Below are 20,705 nucleotides of genomic sequence, written 5' to 3'. Positions count from 1 at the left end.
CACTAAACGCTACAGACATTAAAGGGATAATAAGGAAATACTATGAACTCTATGCACACAAATTCAACAACTCCAATGCAATGGACCAATTCCTTTTAAGTCACAATCTACCAAAACTTACCCAGGAAGAAAAACTTTAACAGTCCTCTATTTATTAAAGAAATGGAATAAGTAATTTTAAATCTTCTTAAAAAGAAATCTCCAGGCCCAGACAGAGATTGGTGGGGGAGGGCAGCGGAGTGGGAGCATGCCAAGCTCCCCTGCCAGGAGGTTACTGGTATAACTCCTCGATGGTTCCTGGTATCCCAGGAACCATTTATTCTAATTTTCAGAATACAACAAATCAGTTCCACACATACAGCTGCCTCCCTGAGGGTGTCTTTTCTCTTCTGACTGTACCCACATTTCAGTTTTAAGCAGTGTGAAAACCTGCTCCAATATTCACTAAATAGAGAATTAAAGACAACATTAATCTGTGTTGGAATTTATGCATGAAGCTTAGTTCCTGAGGCACCAAAAGAGCATTATATTTAAAACTGCCACACATGGTCCCCAAAGTGAAGAAAACAAGCTACTCACATCCTGTATAGGAAGATGATGCCATGACCATTGCCACCTCTGAAAGAATATGAGGTAGGAAGGTCACTAGGAGCCCCGCAAGCTCTGTATCGCATATTGCCCTAATTTCTCTTAGACAGGACACCCTGTAGAAATTGAACGGACACATTCAGAACTCCCAGGTCCAATAACATCCATTAACTACTTTTGCTTCCTGTTCAGCTCCATTTCTTTAAGGGAAGTTATACAGGAGTTTTTCTAGGCCATGAAGAAATCTAACTGTTGGCAACATTTTACACAATTGTCTGAGTCTGCCTCATTCTATTTCCAGGCAAACAAATTTCACTGCTCACTGAAACTGTAATATCCATTAGTGGCTTTTTAGATCTGCAATCAAACAAATGTCAAAGACATTACTTACAAGGTACCAAGAAACCGTCTCCTAGTTTAGAATTTAATCCATGACTCCTATTGCTACTTGGAACCCTTAAATGTTAGAATGAAAAATCCTCTAAATGTAACCTAGGATTACAGCATATCTTGCCTCATGACAGCATATGCGTGACCTCTTATCAGTTCTCGTTTCCATCTAGAAGATAAATGAAGCTACTAAAACCATGCTCCACGGTTATTTCATAGAACAGATAGGCAATCCTCCCTTATCTTTTAAAGACTAGCCTAGGCATTCTATTTTTTTAAATTATTTTATTTATTAATTTTTGGCTGCATTGGGTCTTCGTTGCTGTGCGTGGGCTTTCTCTAGTTGCGGAGAGCAGGGGCTACTTTTCATTGCGGTGCGCGGGCTTCTCACTGCAGTGGCTTCTCTTGTTGCGGAGCACGGGCTCTAGAGCGCAGGCTCAGTAGTTGTGGCGCACGGGCTTAGTTGCTCCGCAGCATGCGGGATCTTCCCGGACCAGGGCTTGAACCCGTGTCCCCTGCATTGGTAGGCGGATTCTTAACCACTGCGCCAGCAGGGAAGCCCTAGCCTAGGCATTCTTGACAGAAGTAGTGGAGGCAAGAAAATGTTTATAAACACAATTCTGATGTCAGACTCTAGAGAAAGCAAACTGTGGGACCTATCATTAGGATACATTAAAACATGGATTTTAATTTATTAGTCCTTTATTGCCTACTTGTAACATTTTCTGGCCTTGTGGATTTACAAACTTATCTCCTCCACTAATAACATCATGTGGATTGCTTTGTCTTCCCCCACTGTAAATTGTTTAGTACCGCTGTTTACTTTTTAAAATATTAAAGTTAGTAATTCCCTAAAAACATTTTAAACTAGAGTACATCAATTCTTTTAACTATCTATTTATTTGTGTATCAGCAGAGGCATCTCTTATTCAATGTTTATCAGTTTGGCAGTACAGTGGCATGGCTGCACAAAATGATCTGAATACGTTCTCTCTCAATGGCTATTTTTCACCCTCTGGCTCTCTGGGTGTCCCCAAAGAAACATTAAACACTGTAAAGTAACTCCATTAGCCCAGTCAGTGTTATCAGAATTGCTTCATACTGAAACTCAGCTCTTAAATGACGGACAGTCATGAAACACTGAGTCACTGTACACTGCTCAAGTTCCAAACTGCAGAGCCCTCTAAGATGCTAACATCATTATTTATTCAGTAGCTGTCTACAACCCCACTTACTACCATCCGGGTGGGGAGCTTGGCAGGGAACTTAAAGTGCAGGAAGAGGCTGAAGTAACAAGAACATTTTCCAGTTATATGTGATTACTGCATCAAGAATACATTAGTTATTAGCTAGGATACATGTTGTTGGCTTACCCTATTAATAACAATAAAAACTACAATAGCAGCACAACACCATTTGATTTACTGACCTCACTTTACAGAAAAGGAAGTTAGAGGTTAAGGTCTCAAGGTCACACACTCAGCTAAATAGTGGCAAAACTGGGATTTGAACCCAAGTCTAAACTTCAAAGCCCTAATGTTATTCACCACTCGAATATAATACTTCAGGCATTTGAGGGTTATTTGTTGATAAATAGGCAAGGATCATCATTTGTACAGAAGCTTGAAGGCAATGTTAGGATGCTCAAAAGCAACAACAACAAAATACACACTCAATGGTCAATTGATAGGCTGTAAATAGATACTATGCTAGTATTCTACTAACATGTGCAGTAAAATACCAACTTAGAGCAATCAGAACCTCTCCCACCAAGCCAAAACTAGTAACCACAATTAAATTTACAAACAGGAAGACCAACCAAATAAACCAGCAAATTTTTCAAACAGTTGCTCCAAACATCCTAGCACATCTACAGTGGATTACGGCAAAAGACAGTCTGTTATTTTCGTTTCTCTCTCACAATAACGGAAAACCTTCATCAAGAATCAGAAACTGGTCCCCAGCGCCCATTACACCTCTACCCTGACACACAGGAGCCTTTCATCCCCCGCTGAAACTGAATCCCTACTCAGTGCTCACTCGAGGAGTGAGGGGTTTCCATTTCACCTACCATCTAACTAGAGCACATGCCCCTGCCCTAATTCCCAAACATCACATCAACCACAATGATAATTACTAACTATGGAGCATTCTCTATATGCCAGGGACTGTGCTGATTACCTCATACCATGAGTCCCTGGGGTACCTAGTCTCACTCCCAAATCACCAATGAGCAAACTGAAATTGTGAGGGCGTCACAGAGCTTTGACAGATCTAGGATTCAAATTTAGGCCTGCCTGACCCAACATATTTAAACATGACCCGACACTGCTTCACTCTATTAATAATTATGAAGCACCTACTGAGTCAGGCCCAGAACTACACTTAGGGGGCATAAATAATAATAAGTAAGTTTACAGTCTGGAAGTAGGAACAGATGAACAGATAACTGGCTCAAATACAATTCTGAACAAAGTATTATGACAACAGAGCAAGGGACAATTAACTTTGCCTGGGAGAAGAGTTGGGGCAAGGTTTCACAGATCTAGGATCTAAACAATGTGTAAGACAGTGTCATCTAAGGGAAAAGGAACACCGGGAGATAAAAACTGTATTGTAGGCCAAAATAAAAGTGTGTGTGTGGGGGGGGGGGGGTGTTTGATATCTTGGGTGTCTCATTCTCCTTCATTACCACAGTCTAACATGTATTCCAAAGGCCTGCTTCCTCCATCCTTCTCCCCACACCCACCTTGCTAATTTTCATTGGCAAATTTAAGACCCCCTCCTAAGTCTCACAAAAACACAACAAAACACTAAGATTTAGAAATGCTCCTAGAAACGATAAAATAGGGGCTATTTAAACAACCAGTAAAGCAGACAAAGTATTTGGCAACAAACAGCCAAAGAAAGCTAAAATCACATATGGAACACCACAAGGTCATGTCCAATTTCCAAACTAGTCTGTCACAGGACTTGGAAGAACTGTACTTATCAGGTGGCAAAGCAAAATCCTAAAGGATTTGTCTGTCAACATGGATTCATCATAGTTCGCCTTCTTTATGGAATAGAACATTCAGGCTGAGCACTGGAGTTGAATTCCAGATCTATCTAAAAACTGTGGCACTTCAACCTTTCTTTACCTTAAGATATAATGAATATCCACTTAACAAAGGAGCCAAAAATAAATCATACAATGCACTGTGTGTGAAAGCACTTCATAAAACAGTCAACTGTTCCATTAACTAAATAAATGAAAAGATTTTTATTGAATGCCCTGGGTGATGGAAATAAAGGAAAAGGATGATTAAGAAATAGTAGGATGGGGCTTCTCTGGTGGCACAGTGGTTAAGAATCCGCCTGCCGATTCAGGGGACACGGATTTGAGCCCTGGTCCAGGAAGATCCCACATGCCGCGGAGCAACTAGGCCCATGCGCCACAACTACTGAGCCTGCGAGCCACAACTACTGAAGCCCGTGCGCCTAGAGCCCGTGCTCTGCCACAAGAGAAGACACCGCAATGAGAAGCCGGCACACCGCAACGAAGAGTGGCCCCCGCTCACCACAACTAGAGAAAGCCCGTGCGCAGCAATGAAGACCCAATGCAACCAAAAATAAATAAATAAAATAAATTAAAAAAAAAAAAAAAAAAGAAATAGGAGGTCTAGGAACATTGTTCGTGTTAACCACCCTTGAGAACGACATAGTGTAGGTGGCACAGCCATTTCCTGTCTTGTTTTATGGTAATGTCCACATGTTCCAAGATGAACTGGTGCCTTTGAACACTTTGAGCACTATAAATCCACGACAGACTGCACTAAGTGAGTCTCTAAGCAGACATCGAACTGCCTAACTGAGATATGAGAACTGAGGACCACACTTTGTTTTCGCAACCACACAGTAAAATAATCAGTAATGTAACCTGACAAGAAAGAAAAAATGATATTCTGAGCCTAATACTATCTACAAGCTTACCCAGCACGTAAGGAAAAATCTCAACAGATCGGATACTCTTTATGTTTAAAGAAAACAAATTACACATACCAACTTTTCTCTTCAGTAGAAAGACACTAAACCAGACATGTTGCAGGGATAGAAACATTCCTATTCAAAGTAGCAAGGGCTTCCGAGACTATAAAAGAGTATGAGTCACTCTGAACACACAGCCTTCATTCAGCTGCGTAAAGGACCTGTTATGGAAGGCCTGCATTCTGGGCACAGATTAATGCACATAAGCACCAAAAATAAATCAAGATAGTCCAACTGGGGCTTCCCTGGTGGCATAGTGGTTAAGAATCCGCCTGCCAATGCAGGGGACACAGGTTCGATCCTTGGTCCAGGAAGATCCCACATGCCGCGGAGCAACTAAGCCGTGCATCACAACTACTGAGCCTGCAATCTAGAGTCCATGAGCCACAACTACTGAGCCCGCGTGCCACAACTACTGAAGCCCGCACGCCTAGAGCCCGTGCTCCACAACAAAGAGAAGCCACCGCAATGAGAAACCCGCGCACCGCAACGAAGACCCAACGCAGCCAAAAATAAAATAAATTCATTTAAAAAAAAAAAAAAAGATAGTCCAACTGCAATTCTGAAGGAGTGGAAATACTCTGCTTGGTCCCTGCATACAAAACACTGGCAAGACTTTGGATGAAATTTCAATTCTCAGTTTTAGTGCCACTGTAGTTAAATATAGTACTAATTCCCTTCCCAAACAGCATTCCCTTTATATCATTAATTATATAATGCATTCTATACTCAACTTATCCCCTTCTCTTCACCCATTCCCCCTTCTCTACCCCAATATGTGCTACTTGTGGATCACACAATCACATTCCCCACCATTCACTTAAATCCTTAAAAAAGTCTTTGACTGCAAATTCCCCTTTGCCCTGTACATCTGATTCAACTGCTCAACTGTACCCACTCCACTTCCATAATAAAGTTCACTACCTTCCATTACTCTCCACCCCACTTAATTATCTCTCAACCAGACTTTTGTAACTAATTTCCTTCTTGATGGTCTCTATATTGCTACTAAATTAATCCTTTGGAAACACAGGTCTTCATTCCCATGAACAAAAATCTTCAATGGCTCCCCATGCCTACAGATTCAAATTTACTCAAGGCTTTGTGTTAACTGATTCAACCTATTTTTCTAGGCTTTTGGGTTTTTTTCCCTTCATGCAGGTTACACTCAATCTGACAAAAGTTCTTGCCCTCAGTTGTGTCTTTGCTTCTCCTTTGCTTCTCCTACTGTTCCTTCATGGCACTGGAAGCTCCACAACAGAAGGAACCATATCTCTTTTGTTCTTCATTATACGTATGCTGCCTAGAACACTGCTTCAAATATCCACTGAATGAATGAAAACCACTCTACTCAAAGCTCAGCTCCATGGCCATTCTCAACACAGTCCCACCCAAAGCCAGCAAACTGCCTTTCTAAAACTCCCCTGATATCTTCCATGAGGGTGGGGAGATTCCCATAACATTATGTGCCAACTTTAAGGCACTTAATATTTCTATCCTACACATGGCTACTATGAGGCAAATACTCCACCACAAATAACCTTGTCTGATACATTTATGAATCATCTCCTACCATGATGCCTTGCACACAGTTTGAGTATAAAAGGATACACTACTTTGCTGTTATAGTCATTCATTCACTCAACATTTAGAGAGCTTACTATGTGCCAGGCACTGTTCTTTGCATTGGGATGCACCAATGAAAAAAGGAAAAAGCCCTGCCCCTATGGAACTTATATTCAGAAAACAGATGAAGACAATAAGCAAGATAATCTCTGATGGTGGTAAGTGTGGTGAAAATTACAATGGAGGTGATATGATCAATCCTGACTGGAGAAGATACCTACCATAGACAGGATGACAGGAAAATGTAAAGGTTAAAGCTGGTCAAATCATTTGGCCCATTTCCTGGAACTCCAAAGAAAACTACAAAATGAAAGTTTTAGGTGCCGACATTTCAATGACTCAACAGTGGAAAATCATGCCTGTAACCAAAATGTACACATAAGGGTTAATTAAAGCCTGTAACATCCTTTTTTTTAAAAAAAAAAAATATTTTTAAGATAAGGGTAGATGCTGGTTCCTTGGATTGAGAGAGGAAGGGATCAGGAATTCCGTCTTGAACTGACTGAACGTGAGTTGCCTATTAGCCGTCAAAGTAGGTAAATCAAGTAGACTACACGAGACCACTCAGTATGTACAGCGTGATCCCATCAATGTTGTCAAGAAAGCATATACTGGGCATTATGCCAAGTGAAATAAGTGAGACAGAGAAAGACACATATATGGAATCTAAAACAAAACACAAAAAATCCCAACTCATAGCCGGAGAACAGATTGGGGCTGGAATAGGTGAAAGGAGATCAAAAGGTACAAACTTCCAGTTACAAAATAGATACATAAGTCATGAGATGTAATGTACAGAAAAGTGACTATAGTTAAGAATACTGTATTGTATATTTGCAGTTACTAAGAGAGTAATAATCACAAGGAAAAAAATTCTAACTATGTATGGTAGTGATGTCAACTGGACTTACTGTAGTGATTATTTCACAGTATATACAAACATAGAATCATTATGTTATACAACTAAAATTAATATAATATTATATGTCAAATACATCAATTTTTAAAAAGCCGATATTTTGGGGCTTCCCTGGTGGCGCAGTGGTTGAGAATCTGCCTGCCAATGCAGGGGACATGGGCTCGAGCCCTGGTCCGGGAAGATCCCACATGCCGCGGAGCAACTAGGCCCATGAGCCACAACTACTGAGCCTGCGCGTCTAGAGCCTGTGCTCCGCAACAAGAGAGGCCGCGATAGTGAGAGGCCCGCGCACCGCGATGAAGAGTGGCCCCCACTTGCCGCAACTAGAGAAAGCCCTCGCACAGAAACGAAGACCCAACACAGCCAAAAATAAATAAATAAAATGAAAAAAATATATATATATATATAAAGGGAGAGGAAAAAATTTGAAAGATACACAGCTTAATATTAATAGTGATTAAATCTTAATGGTATTAAAGATTATTTTTTCCAATCTGGATATCCACACTACTTTTTTAAACAATATGGATTTTGTGTATTTTTTTAAATGTTTTAAGTTTTTTAATTCAGCCACTGAATGAAGAAATAATAAGATCAAAATAAGAAAACCAACAGCTAGTGGAGTGAAACAGGTAGATTTTAGAGGGAGAAAAAAGTGAATTTCCTCCACTTCCCAGTTTTTCCTCTGATAGAAACTATTCAGAAATGATCAAATCTATATATTTGTGTTAAACCATTCTCCAGACAAAATGAGCTTTCAAGAAAAAAGTAAAGAAAAAGTAGCCTAGTGATGAGTGTCTAAACCAGACCTTAAGCCACCTTAAGAGAGGAAACTGCCAAAAGCCCTTTCTGGCCCAGCCTGCATGCAGTCTGCAGAGCCCACTTCTCATCTAGGGGAACAGGCCAACACAGACACAGCATAGTGCCTGCTGGGGCTTGCAAATTTACAGCTGTCAACAGTGACTAAAATCCACCTGGATCTTAAATCCTGGTTTAAAAATTACAACAAACACACACAAAAAGCACTATTACGGTCTAATACAAATTTTAAAATTTCATCTAAGCATACATTTGTGCAGGACACCTGAATTCTAGAGGGCAGGTACTACTCAAAAGGATCACTCTTTTCTTCCTGTTGGGATCAGTCTACCTTTCCACCTCTTAAATAAAGCAGCAAACCATCTCAGTTTTTCTTCTGGCAAGAGGCTGGAATCTTATAACCAGCATTTTATATTGGAGCCTTTATACTTTTATTTTATTCTCTGATCTGTGAGTAAGAGTTCCAATTCCAGATATAGGTTCTCAAACAATAAGGTTGTCAGTGCTTATTCACTCTTCACAAGCATCAAAACCAAAGAAAAGAGAAGTTAAATGACTTGTCCACAGTCCTGCCATTAGTCAGTGGTGGGACAAACAAAAGAACAACTCATATTTCCAATTCCCTGTAAATTCTTTCCATAACAAATAATACAATTACACACACACACACACACACACACACACTGTCCAAGGAGAAGTACATAAATCTACTAACCTCATTTTCTAAAAGGAAGAATTATATGAGTAGGTCCACTAAAAATAACTAGCCTATCCAGGAGGCTAAAACATTTTTTCTACCAGCCCATCTCAGCTATCAAAAAAATTCAACATGATAAAATATAACGTGCTCAAAACTTTTCCAAGAATTAAACAAAACTAAACCTTACTTCCTAAACAAAAGCTACAAATATTTAAATATAATTAAGAGAAATCTAAACGATAATTGAGCATAAAGGCTGATGATTACATCAAACGTTACTCCTGACATAACAGTTAGCATTTAGCGCGCTCTCTATGTGCCAGGCACAGTGCTAAGCACTTTACATACATTCATTTAATGCTGAAAACCACTCCAGGAGGCAGTTCTTTGACCATCTACATTTTACAGAGGAGGAAAAAATGAAACACACAGATGCTAATACAAGTGATATATAGCCAAGTCAATACTCAAATCCAAATCTGTCAGACTCCAAAACTCTCATTCCTAACATTATGCTACACTTTGCATACTGAAATATGAATATGGATTCATAAAGACATTTGTTCTTAATTTTATATTTTAAATGTAATATTTGTCCATTGGAAAATACATGTTAGCACCTAGTATATGCCAGAAACTGTTTAAGACACTTGGAACACATCAGTGAACAAAAAAGAGAGAATTCCCCGCTCTCAAGCAGATCACATTACAGTAACCCAGCAGCTAACACATGCCTTATTCTGATCACCGTTCAGTGTTTTACAAGTATAAACCCGTAATAACTCCATGAGGTACAAACTACTATTATTCCCATTTTACAAGTAAGGAAGCAGATACTGAGTGGTTAAATAACTTGCCTAAAATAGCACAGGTGTTAAGAGTCAGGATCTGGACCTAAACAGTCTGGCTTTCAACTCCCAACCTCCATGCATTCTAATTCATGTAGCCACTTGTACATATTCCAAATAAACTCAACCATACCACATGCATATACCAACTAATTTAGGCTCAAAATACATTCTTACAGTAACACTATTTTGGTAGATGCTTAAGTAACTGTCATCAAGTAAATTGATAACAAAAGACATTTTTAGAATCATTTTGCCAATCATCATTCAATTTTTTTTTAACAAAAAATGATTACTTTTCTAGCCCAGTTTAGGAGGAAAGGCCTCAATTTGAAAGAGAAGTGTCACTACTTAGATACCTGAATCCTAAAATTATTTTGCCAGTATTATAATTTTTTAAAAATACAGTATTCTTAAAGATAATTTCTAAATGAACCCTAAAGCTTTATTAATATTTTAATTTTTAAAAAAAGTTTCTGTCAGGATATGAAATAAGAATCTTATTCTATTATATAAAACTGGGCAAACTATGAAATCAGATCCAATATCTAATTTAGGAAACAATATAACGGGACTTCCCTGGTGGCAAAGTGGTTAAGAATCCGCCTGCCAATGCAGGGGACACAGGTTCGAGCCCTGGTCTGGCAAGATCCCGCATGCCACGGAGCAACTGAGTCCGTGCGCCACAACTACTGAGCCTGTGCTCTAGAGCCTGCGAGCCACAATTACTGAAGCCCGCACGCCTAGAGCCCGTGCTCCGCAACAAGAGAAGCACCGCAATGAGAAGCCCGCGCACTGCAATGAAGAGTAGCCCCTGCTCGCCCCAACTAGAGAAAGCCCGTGCGCAGCAACAAAGACCCAACGCAATCAAAAATAAATAAATAAAATAAATAAATTTATTAAAAACAAAAAACCAATGTAACCTTTAAAAAAATAGCACAATAGAAGACTTGTGGTTTTTACTTTGAAGAAAGAAATTAACTCCAATCACTCCATTACAGATTTCAATTTTGGTTTGTCCTGTCTCAGAAAAACTAAATGCCTTAAATTATCATTTGATTTTGACCTATTCAGCAGACAGGTTAATATTTTTTTCCTTTGTTTTTTTCATACAAGAGCTCAAAAGACATGAATCAACTTTCACAAGTATAAATGATACTCAAGTTATAAACTTAAAAATTTCATACGCTATAGCTTCAAAAAGTGGTCTACCTGGCAAACTTTCTTAGACTCTGGTTTAGGAAAAATTGCGTTTAATACACCCCCCACCCCCAAAAAAATGAGCAGCATCCCACTATAACAGGGCAAGATTAGGTAAGGACTGCACGGAAACATGCCGTAATTCTGGAACACAAACCCCTAATGCAACCCACAAGGAAGTTTAAAACAAATTAGGCTGTGATAGCTAAAGGGGATGAGCTGTATTTATATGGCTTGCCTGCAAAGTTCAGTAAAAAGAAAATTGAAAAAGGAATTATGTTCTCTATAGTTGCAGTCTTAGCAGTTGCTGAAGCATAAATAGGTACTTCTTAAAACATTAAACAAAGAAACAGAGCAATTATCTGATAGGATAGTTTAAAAATACTGCTGGTTAACTTTACCTTACCAACAAAACTAAGTATGCCCTAAAAATACCACAGGACAAAGTGCTTAAATGAAGTCCAAGTATTGTTCAGAAGACCTTCTCAGTAGGAGTGCATACTTTCTGGAAGGCAACTTGGCCATTCGACATGAAATATGTTCATACCCTTGACCCAGTGACGCCAACTCTGGAACCCATCCTCAGGAAATGCAGATCAAACTGATGTACAACAGCAAAACCCTGGAAACCACTCAACTGTCCAATAATGAGGAAATGATCAAATATATTATGATATATCCACAAGATATGCTATAACAGAATAAATTATGAAGGAATTAAAGATGGTTTTAGACACAGAAAAATGTGTACACCGTAATTAAAAGAAAACAAACCAGGATACAAACATTATAAACAGTATCTCAAGACTTTTTTAGCCATTTAGATATATACTGTTTTTTTAAAAAAATGAAAAGGAAATACTCTGGTATGCTGACAGTAGTTAACCTTGGATGGTGGAGATAACAAGTGGTTCCTTCTATTTTATAGTATTCTTTTCAAATTTCTACTAATGACCCTGTGCTATTTTGATAATTAGGAAAAAAAGATCTTCTAAAAATAATATGTAAATAACTATTCTTTAATAGGTGCAATGCATTTCATATCCATGTTCACTGACATTCCACTTTACCTCTGAGAAACGTAGTGCTTTAAGCTGTGAAATATCCTCTAAGTTAGTAATTTAAAGTGCCTTAATGCACTCTTAACAGCTTCTTAAGGAGAACATTTTGCTTTGAGATTCTAAGCCTGCATGGAAAACACAATGGGAAAGAGGAAGGGGGTAAAGAACTTTGAAGAAATGCTCCTTGGCAGGGTGCCTCCTGTTCCACAACTCTGAATCTGTATCTGAAGATGACCTCACTGGAAGGCCAGCTCCTACAGTCAAGTTTCAGATTTGCCAAACTTTACAGGTGACCATGTTTTCTTTAAAAACTATTTTTGCCCTTCTTACCCCAAAGTAATTCAATAAGAAGCACTCTGATCACAGAGCTATTTCTGCTCTTAAAAGATATTAAATGTAGTTCAATAACCCAACAATGCCTGTTAGCCAGTTATTTAAATGTCCAAACACAGTATTATAATATTCCACTACTGCTACTTTCCATAGATTATCATTCTTTCCTCTAACTCATGTCCTCAAATACACACACACACAAACACTGTGTGTGTGTGTATATTCCTCAAATGTTAGTCAATATTCTTAAGAAGGTTGGATCTAAAATGCTATCCAGATTCGTAAGAGGAGTATATTTACATTCAAAAAAGATGTTTAAAGGATTAAGAGCTCCCAATTCACAGCTCTATGGTTCTAACCTCAGGTAGATCTACAGAGGCAGATAAGTAGAAAGTGCACTGGCCCTGGGTTCTAATTTTATCTCTGCTACTAATTAGCCTTAGGAATTTCACTTAACCTTTCTGGATCTCCTAGCTACATCTATAAAATGAGTGTAAAATTAGACCACTTAATTAAGGTTTTTACAAACTCTTAAAAAAATTATTCTAGGACCAGATTTCTACAATCTTTCCAAATATCTCCTTTTCCTAATTCTCAGCAGTAATAAACTTTTCCTTGGATTAACCTTTCAGCTATCGACACTTCACAAAAATGTAGACAAAGTTTTATAATACTACTAATTTCAAAAATACACAATGTCTATAAAACTTATCCCATAACATTTTGGTAAATCCTATTAAACATATCTTCATAAGTATCCTATAACCCATCTAAGGGTCTCAGTTAAAAATAAAGATTACTCAACATATATTACACATACAAGACACGTGCTTTATTATGTAATAACTGCCATAATACTTGGCAATGGGCAGTATTTCATTTCCTAACACTAATCAAAAAAATTAAAGACTAGAGGTGTTTCTTAATGTTCAAAACAAAGAGAACACTATGTATATTAAGTGTCTCTACATAAAACATTAGATAACATGAAGTATCATTTAGGGTTTGAAACCATAAGAATATGAATTTGAGGACTGAAACTCTCCGTAAGCAAACTGCCTAATTTCAGAATGGACCAAACCCTGCTTATAAGTAATTCAGCTTCACAAACCTTTTAAGTAAGTTAAGTGACATCACTCAAAGTTTTCTTAACTTTTAAGGCAGAAAATACAGACACATTTTAATTAGATGTTTACAAAAAGTTGATTTTTACCTAAGAAAACTGGCTTCACCTGAAGCTTTTCCTACCTGGAAAGTTACTTGTTGAATTTGAGAAATAAACGGCCAACTTTCTAAAGTAACACATAGTATTCAATGCGTCTGAATATGAGTCTATAAATCAATGAGTCTATAAATCAAACACTTTATACAAAGAATAATGCAGTTGATTTTTTTTTAAGATAAAGCTAAATTTACTATTTTGGACACACTGTTTCTATCTAAAACTCTGTAAATTCACTTTTAATTACTAACTTTTTCCTCACCCTCAATATATTCTATAAGAACCACAGATTAGGTTAAAGTCTGAGGTTTAAAAAAAGACATGAAATTTACTGACGTCTCTATTTTCCAGCATCTTAAAGGCCACGGGCAATTACCGTCACGATTTTTTCTTAACAGAACCTACCCACATCATATCAAAAAGAATAGTATAGGGAATTCCCTGGCGGTCCAGGGGTTAGGACTCAGAGCTCTCACTGCCAAAGATCCAGGTTCAATCCCTGGTCGCACCGCGCGGCCAAAACAAAACGCAACGAAGAGTCTAACGTTAAAATAATAGTTCACTTTGAGTTCAACAGCTTTCCAGATGTTAAAATAATCTGATGCAAAAAAGGGGGGAAGAGGGAGGACATGATGTGATTACTTGCCACAATCTAGGAATCCACTACCGCACTCCACATTTGGATACATACACAAATTCAAAGACAGAAACGACCCCAGCTAATTCCTTTCTGAATATTTTTCAAAATATCGTTTCTGCATTAAACGAGTATACCCACTACAAATAACAACAGCAGTTACCATTTATCTAACCCCTTCTATAGGCAGGCATGATGTGAGTCACTTAACATCTGTCATTTCATGTACTCACAGCAACTCTGTAAGAAACCTATTATTATCTCCTCTTGATAGATGAGAAATCAAGGACTGAAAGAGGATACAAGGCTGCTAAGTGGCAGAGCCAGACTGCAAACCCAGGGATGCTTGACTTCAAAGTTCATGCTCATTATATTAAGCTACACTGTCTACTGAAAACATAAGCATGAAAATCGAGCTTGTATTTTTAGAAGTTCCTCAAAGATTTACTAAACTTTTTTTAGGTTTCCCAAGAATAACTACTTCTCTGCAACACACAAGACTGAATGTAATAATACACCTATGTACACAATAAATTAATTCAGTCTTGTCAAAAAGATAGAATTTAGGAGGAGACACCAATTCTTATCTCAAAGGAATACCAGAAAATTTACAGTTAAATGAGCTCAGCTGCACTCAGGCTGATCTTTTCCACATCATATAAAAGTTCGAATATGGATACTTAGCCCGAAGCTTTTCCTTACTAATTTTAGTGGTATTAGATACACATTCCACTTTTCTATGACTGTTGAAAAAATAGTCATCTCAAGCACCCCCCCAATCATATTATACAAAAAGAGCCAAAAAAGTAGGCAAATTTTCTTTAGGTTTATATGCAACATTCCTCAAAGGAAGTCTGGATTTCTGCTGATCTCTATTTCTCCAAGTCGTACTCATTCCTGTTGCTCTATAACTGCAAGGACTAAGAATCACAAGTTACACAAGTTGTGTTCTCCAACAAGGAAGGCGTGTTTGAATAATTCCAGTAACCCAACCAGTTGGACAGCTAGTCGCCTATTTTTTCACCCACCATCTAAACGGTGGAGGAACTGCTGCCGTCTCTCTTTGGAGTAGCTAGACAAGCACAAGCCCGTATCAGCTAAGACTTGAGTCACAACAACTCCTGGGCTGTAAATAAAGATTGATGAGAATCTTTCGCTCTTATTCCTTCCCCAGCCAACCAAACAAGCAAAACTGAATCATCCTCCTTCCCCTCAATCACTGCTGAATAAACACCACATTGTGTATAGGTTCCCAGGGCAATTTCCCTCCCAGACACCCATTCCCTGGGCGTGGAATAAGCTATGTTCCTGCCCAGACCCTTCCCCTCCCTTCATTTAAGAAGCACCATCACAAAAGACCACCCCCGCTTTTTCAACGTAGTTAACTTTACGCTGGCTGCAGATCTTACCCCCTAGATGAGGACATTTAGCTCTAGAAATGCAGAGACCTCCTAACTGCTCGGCTTAATAAAAGCTGTGCATTTATAAATCAATTATACTTCAATTAGATAAATAAAGTATAGAATAAAGTAAAATAAAATAAAAGCTGTGCACTACTTTGGACTGGCTGGAAATGTCTTTCCCCACCTTTACCGGTGAGCGCAGCACAATCAACTTGATCTCGGCCCCTCGGGGAAAGGGTGAAAACCAGTAACTGAATTACAGCGGAGAAGCTGCCCACAGAATTCAGGAATGAGTCCCCACCGGTCCCCTGCTTTCCTACATCGGAGCTCTTCGTCCCGAGTGGCTAGCTGAGAGGATCTCAATTTTTATGCTTTCTCACGGGACACACGGACTCGCCAAATCCCACCCTTCAGGAAAGTGACAAGCTGGAGTTAACCCTTCCGCTGCCCTCACAGACCAAACCCGAAGGAAACCCCAATCCACCAAGCGCCTTAAACATGTGACAAGCCCAATTCCACCCTTTCCAAACCCCGGCCGCGATAAGAACACGGCGCTTGAAAGAAGACAGCTAAATGGAATTAACCCTTCAGCTGCCGATCTCAGCGCTACACTTCAGCCACCAACACACGCGAAGCTCCAAGTCCTGACCCTAGGAGAGGTGACAAGCACCGCTACTCCCTCCCCCAATACACGCACACTCCCAAGAGCCCCGCCGCGCTGAGAGGACCCCCAAGCCGGGCCTGCGGGAGGACCCAGCGCCGGACTCGCGGGCTGCGGCGCCCCGGGCGGGTGAGCGGGAGAGCACTCACCGCGATGACATTGACGAAGGTGGTCTTGCCCGAGTACTGCAGCCCTACGAGCGTCAGCTCCATCTCCTCCTTCCAGAAGAGCGAGCGGAACCAGTCCAGCAGGCGGGAGATGAGAGCCAGCATGATGGCGGCCGGGAGGGAGGACGGACAGGCGAGCGGGCAAGCAGCCGCGGCGACGACCTCCACACAAGTGGGCCTCGGCCCGGACCCCCCAAACGGCTCCTCGGGACCCCGGCGCGACGCTGGCGGGCACGGGCTGGCAGCGGCGGCGGCCGAAGCCAGGAAGCCGAACGGATCATATGACTCGCCCTACCCCCACGCTCGTCCCCGCGCTGCCGTCTGCGCCCACGGCAAGAGCGGCGGGCCCCCACCCCCAACCCCCCGGCCAGGCGCGCCCGCCGCCTACAGCGCCACCTGGTGGGGCCTCCGTGCAGCACCGCGTACCTGCGAGCCGCCCTTGGGCTCCTTTCCTACTACCCTCCTTGGCTCATTCATATTGGTTCATTCATCTTTCATCCTCTCTACAATTGTTTATTGACAGTCCGCTCTGTGCAGAAAGACTTCAATACTCTGGGGATACAGCATGGAAATCCCTGTCGTACATAACAAAAGATGGAAGCCACAAGTATTTATCAGTAGGGAAGTGAAAACTCTAGTATGTTCCCAAAAGGGAATACTATACAGCTGTTTAAAAAAGAATGAGAAAGTTCTATATAAACTGATATGGGATGATGTCCAGGAAATAATTTGAAGGAACATAAATGCAAGGGGCCAACTATGTATTAAATGACATCTTCAGTATAAGATGGGAAAACAAGAATATATATGTACATATATACAAATACGTATTGTAGTTGCATAAAGAGATACTGGGAGACTAGTAAAAATGGGTTTCTATGGGGGTCAGGGAAACTGGATAGTCAGAGGCAGAAATGGGAACGAGCCTTCTCTGGATATCTTTTTATATCATTTTTACTTTCAACCATGTAAATGAGTCACCTGTTCAAAAGTTTAATTTAACTAAAAAGTACATTAAAATATCTGCAAGGTTTTCAAATTTTAAAAAATCCCTTCCCCTGAGGAGCTTACATTCCAGGGGGGAGATATGTAATATAATAAACAAATAAATATAAGATATAATGCCATGTAGTACTGAGCATTATAAAGAAAACTGAACAAGAGGATACAGGAGTGGCCCCTGTTCTAGGGGTTAGGGTGAGAGTAGACCTCTCAAAGGAGGTGGCCCTGGATGGGAAGACCTGGAGGACATGAGAAGGAGAGCCAGGCACACATCTGGTGGAAGCACGTTTCAGACAGAAGGAACAGCAAAGTCTCTGAAGGGGAAAAGCACGTGGAATGCTCTAGGAATAGAAAGACAGTCAGTGTGGTTAGCTCAGAATACTAATACTAAGAGATATGGATGGAGAAAGATGCAGGGACCAGAGGAAGTAGGGTATGGTGGCCCTAGTTCAGGTCTTGATGTGATGGGGAACTCGGAGAGTGAACCAATTTATATTTTTAAAAGTTTGCTCTGGCAGCTCCATGAAGAACTGACTGTAGGAAGGCATTATGGGTTGAATTGTGTCCCTCACGAAAGATATGTTGGAGTCCTAACCCCCAGTACCTCAGAGAGTGGCCTTCTTTGGAAACAGGGCCATTGCCAATGTAATCAGTTAAGATGGTCTTAGTGGAGTATGGTGGACCCTTAATCCAAAATGACTTCTTCTCCTCAAGGAGAGGAGAAGATACACAGACACAGGAGGGGAGAGACCCATGGGACAACAGAAGCAGAGACTGAAGTGTTGCAGCTGCAAGCCAGGGAACACCAAGGAATTGCCAGCAAACCACCAGGAACTGGAGGAGAGGCACCAGGAACTGGAACAGATTCTCTCTCACAGCCTCAGAAGGACCCAACCTTGCCAATACCTTGATCTTGGACTTCTGGCCTCCAGAACTGTGAGGCAATACATTTCTGTGGTTTTGAGCCACCCAGTTTGTGGTCCTTTGATATGGCAGCCCTAGCAAATTAATACAGAGGGAAAGAACAGAAGCAGTGAGATGGGTTCAGAAGCTCTTATACTAGTGTAAGGCAGTGATGGTGGTGGCTGGGCCCAAGACTTTGGACACACTTAGGTGTCGGCTGCCACGGACCTTCCGCTCTAGAGGGAAAGACAATGAACAAGTCAACAAACTAATTTCAAAATGAGAAGTTGAACATTCCTCAACCTTTACAATTATCATAATTTCCTCCACCTCTAAAACCATTTAATAGAAAAGTCACTTCTTACTCCCCGATTCTAGTTTCACAGTAAAAAAACACAAAAACCCTTTTATCAGGTGTTCCCAGTGGTGAGGACTCAGCGCTTCCACTGCCCAAGTTCAATCGAGTTCAATCCCTGGTCGGGGAACTGAGATCCCGCAAGCCACGAGGCAGGGCCAAAAAAAAAAAAAAGAAAACTTTATAAATTATTTTTTATCATAAAAGCACAATATGATGGTTGTAAAACCAACAACTAGTAGAGAGGTATGATAAGAAAAAGGGAATCTGTCTGTTGGCATCCTCAATTCCCCATCTCTGAAGTAACCCATTTTAAGAGTTTACTCTTTTTTGATCAAATAAACATTTATACACATATACGGGGTAGAGAATTTTCTCTTATGCACAAAAATGGGAAAATGTTGTAGGCATTATTCTAGAGCTTCCTTTGTTCATTTTATAGTTAAATACATTTCATTAAAAAGAAAGGCATAAATATTCAAATAGATATTCAAAACTTATCATTTCCTAATCATTTTAATACAGTTTACTATTAGCTATATTCTTGAAGCTATTTACAAGTAGTGTATCCATAGGATGGAAATACCATATAATGGAGAACATTTCTTTCCAACTCCGGGTTCATCGATGTTTCATTGGTAGCTTGAAATTAACCACTCTGGGAGTATTTGCACCATGGAAATTGGCAAACACTACAATTTAGGCTTCTCCCTTCCCTGGAGAGCCAGTTGTTAGACATTTACTGGCACACTACTGATAGTACCTAATTCATAGCACTAAAGTGAGAATTAAATAAAATAATAGTAAATTAGATTAAGTAAGGTAATGAAAGGCAAGATGATATACTTATTGTGTATAGTGTTCATAGTATAGAATGAACCTTCTGATCACAGCTCCTCTACCAATCAGCTGTGTGAACTGTGCAAGTTGTCTAACCTCTCTGTGCCTCTAATTACTGTAAAGGGAGGTAATGTTGTTATCAGCCTCAAAAGGTTATTGTGAAGAGTAAATGAGTTCACATGAAACTCTTATTATAGCGCCTGGTGCAGCATTCACATTCACTAAATGCTAGTTATTATTTCTGGAACATAGCGACTCAGGACATTTGGTTAGCAATTCAGGCACTCAGTTTCTCATTTGCAAAATAAGGGTAAGGATACCACCCTTATTTGATATTTTAACTGAAGAGGCATTCTCTTCTGGAGTCAGTCCATCATGTACAACGTCCTATGGGTGTACTCTTCCCTTTGAACTTTATCTAGAGTTAAGTTTTAAAAATGGGAATTCATCCTATACACTAAAGATGAAAAATCTGAAAGAGAAATTAAGGAAACACTCCCATTTACCACTGCAACAAAAAGAATAAAATACCTAGGAATAAACCTACCTAAGGAGAAAAAAGACCTGTATACAGAAAACTATAAGACACTGATGAAAGAAATTAAAGATGATACCAACAGATGGAGAGATATACCATGTTCTTGGATTGGAAGAATCAACATTGTGAAAATGACTATACTACCCAAAGCAGTCTACAGATTCAGTGCAATCTCTATCAAACTACCAATGGCATTTTTCACAGAACTAGAACAAAAAATTTCACAATTTGTATGGAAACACAAAGGACCCTGAATAACCAAAGCGATCTTGAGAAAGAAAAATGGAGGTGGAGGAATCAGGCTCCCTGACTTCAGACTATACTACAAAGCTACAGTAATCAAGACAGTGTGGTACTGGCACAAAAACAGAAATATAGATCAATGGAACAGGATAGAAAGCCCAGAGATAAACCCACCCACATATGGTCACCTTACCTTTGATAAAGGAGGCAAGAATATACAATGG

The 20,705-nt window shown here is 39.9% G+C and overlaps 1 protein-coding gene across 2 annotated transcripts in view; it reads right to left on the bottom strand.

The window, feature by feature from the left end:
* ARL8B (ADP ribosylation factor like GTPase 8B) overlaps positions 1–16,887 on the bottom strand; it is a 60,310-nt gene extending 43,423 nt beyond the window's left edge. For both annotated transcript variants that reach the window (XM_061195557.1, XM_061195558.1), the window contains exon 1: positions 16,583–16,887. In XM_061195557.1, coding sequence (XP_061051540.1) covers positions 16,583–16,705 — 123 coding nt within the window. In that variant the 5' untranslated portion in view covers positions 16,706–16,887. The remainder of the gene's footprint in view (positions 1–16,582) is intronic.
* Between the last annotated feature and the right edge of the window lie 3,818 nt (positions 16,888–20,705).

The sequence above is a fragment of the Eubalaena glacialis genome, chromosome 7 (genome assembly GCF_028564815.1).
Source record: "Eubalaena glacialis isolate mEubGla1 chromosome 7, mEubGla1.1.hap2.+ XY, whole genome shotgun sequence".
Taxonomy (NCBI): Eukaryota; Metazoa; Chordata; class Mammalia; order Artiodactyla; family Balaenidae; genus Eubalaena; species Eubalaena glacialis.
The sequence above is the reverse complement of the archived record's forward strand: the minus strand, read 5'-3'. Positions and strand labels throughout refer to the sequence as shown.